This window comes from Rosa rugosa, chromosome 2, assembly GCF_958449725.1.
Source record: "Rosa rugosa chromosome 2, drRosRugo1.1, whole genome shotgun sequence".
NCBI lineage: Eukaryota > Viridiplantae > Streptophyta > Magnoliopsida > Rosales > Rosaceae > Rosa > Rosa rugosa.
In genome coordinates, this window is record NC_084821.1 from 52,879,896 (window position 1) to 52,882,602 (window position 2,707).

Here is a 2,707-nt window from a genome sequence, read left to right on the forward strand (position 1 = left end):
CATCTCAAGGACCTGGATGGAGATGTCCATCATAACCCTACCAATGGCAGATACTTGAAGAAATACATTCCCAATGTCTCGGACTCGGAGGAGTCGTAGACAGTTTCTTTGCATAAGACATGGGGGGCAATTCTAGTGTTCCTACACTCGCGAAGCCCATTCATGAAGGCCTGTTTTTTAGGCCCATAATTGTTTCTTCGCTACGCCTAGCAACACTACACCATACTAAGCCGAGTCAGCGGCTTCGGAAAATTTTTACAATACTAAGCCGAGTCAGCGGCTCCAGAAATTTTTTACAGCTTTGTCTCTTCTCTCGCAGAGAAAACACCTTCGCGGGAAAATAGGGTCGAGCCGTAGGAGTTGAGGATGAGCTCAAGGGAAATGTGAGAGCCACCGTCGTAGCCGCCCCATCCACCGGAGTAGTAGCTGTAGCCGCCACCTCCCTCGGAAGTAGTCTTCATGTTGCCAAAGATGTCCTCACCGTGCATGTGGAACAGAGGAAGGGTTTCAATCTCCATGTTCATAGATCCATAATCACCATAGTTCCCCATCTGCCCGTTAAAAGCAATCATGACACCAGCTGAAGAAGCAGAAGCAGATGCAGAAGATCCGAAGTTAATATACTGATCCTCAGGTTTCCAATTGGTACCATTACCATTACCAACAAGTCCTGATCTTTGCATGGGCACATGAACATCCGAAGTGAACCTCTTCTTCTGTTTCTCCCGAGCCCTGTGGTTCCCGAACCAATAATAGGCATTCTTGCTCTCGATCTTTCCGTACCGTTTCAGCTGGAGACAGATCCTCTGAATCTGCTCTGCAGTTGGGGACCTAACTTCCTTTTTGTAGTAAAGCTCCTTGAGGATTCTTATCTGATCTGTAGTGGGAGTCCACCTGGCACTGCTCTGCCTACAAAGCCTATTAGCACTACTCCCGGCTGCTTTGTTGCTTCCTCCATCCTCGGTTGGTCGCTGGGTTTGTGGTTCCATTGGTGATGGGTTGAGAGAATGCGAGAATTGAAGAATGGTGATGATGAGTAATTAAGAAAGATTGCTGTTAGAAATATTGGGAAGGACTGAAGATCTGAGAGAGAAGGACTGAAGTTGACAGAGAAGTGTTCGTAAAAGGGTATTGTTGAGGATAAACTCAGAGGAAGGTTTTTTGGCATGAACGTTCCCATCCCCAGAATGCACCTATTTATAGGAACAGGGCATGCAAATCTCCACCCTTGGATGGACAGTCTCGGAAAAGCATCTCCACCCTTGGATGGACAATCGAAGATTCAAACTAAGTGTCAGTAAATCTTGATTAAAGTTGCCCTAAATCTCGGAAAAGAATGGATTATTGGCGCGTGGGGGAACCGAACGGTTTTCGAGGAGGTAACTGTTCCATTTTCAATATTATCTTCTCACGGTGGAATTAACCAAACGGTTTTCTAGGAGGTAACTATTCTATTCACGAGATTATTTGTTCACGACCGTTGTTTTTCAATGAGTGATTAATGCCTTAAATCTCGGAAAAGAATGGATTATTGGCGCGTGGGGGAACCGAAAGGTTTTCGAGGAGGTAACTGTTCCATTGTCAATATTATCTTCTCATGGTGGAGTTTTCAACAGTTAGTTAATGCGAAGTTAAAAAATCATTAAGAAGATAAAACCAAGAGTTTTAAGTTGGGGCCTATATTTGAGGCCTTGCGAGACACAATTATTGGCTCCTCACGGATATTTGAATATCAGGATAAGAAAATATTATTGTATTCATAAAGTGGCTTTGCGGCCAAAAGCAGTACATTCATTACAAAGCCAAAAGCAGCTAAAATACAAAACAGGAATCTTCGGATATCTTCTGAATCTTTCCTCAAGTGGAAGTAGCTATGGAATCCAACGTCGGGTTGAGCCGTGCCATTATCCCAAGGAGGGGCAGACTTCAGGGAAGGAAAAAAAGGAGTAACAGAGCCCCCGCGCCCCCTTTACATGGAAGCGGCAGAGGAATCCAACATAGGCTTGGCCAACGCCATTATCCATGAGAAGGGGAGACTCCAGTGAAAGAAAATGGACCTCCAGGCCCTCTTAATTGGAAGTAGCTATGGAATCCAACGTCGGGTTGAGCCGCGCCACTATCTCCGGGAGGGGCAGAGAGTGAAGGAACCGAATATCGGCTTAAGTCTCTGCACCCCCTTTAGCCTTGGTAACCACCATTAGTTGGACGTGAAGTATGGGAACAGCCATTCTGTAGCTTGAACCCATTCCTTCAAAGAGTCCATCCCTTCTCATCCCTCCAAGATTCTATCAAGAAGAGAGAGGGGGAGAATGAGGTGATAACCAAAGCCTCTTCCATCTGGAGGGCACAACACGAGCCTGGTCCAGAAGGAAGGAAATCGAGGAAGGATCTTTGGCCTCAATGTGGCTTTCCTTCCTTCCCTGATTTGCTCCAAGTGGGGGATCCTAATGAAGATGTTCTCGCATGACCAGGAGATCCCACACTAATGGAGCTCCCCGTACTTCTTTTCCCCTGAAAGCCTATACATTCCATCCAGGCTGTCAAAGGTAAAAAACACGGGGTTGCCTAAGATTACGCCATAAGGCCTAACCCAGGCTTAAGATTACGCCATAAAGCCTAAAATTTAGAGGCTAAAGGTCATTTCATGAGGGGAAGATTTGTGAAGAAGGAGAAAGAGAAGCAAGGACTGAAAGGCCATTTCTTGAAT

General features: G+C 45.8%; 1 protein-coding gene across 1 annotated transcript; it reads right to left on the reverse strand.

Annotated features, from left to right (window-relative positions):
• Nucleotides 1-293: 293 nt before the first annotated feature.
• On the reverse strand, nt 294-989 carry LOC133730993 (protein WUSCHEL-like). The gene has a single exon (XM_062158478.1). It carries the CDS (start codon nt 987-989, stop codon nt 294-296), a length of 696 nt encoding a protein of 231 aa, XP_062014462.1.
• Nucleotides 990-2,707: the final 1,718 nt, after the last annotated feature.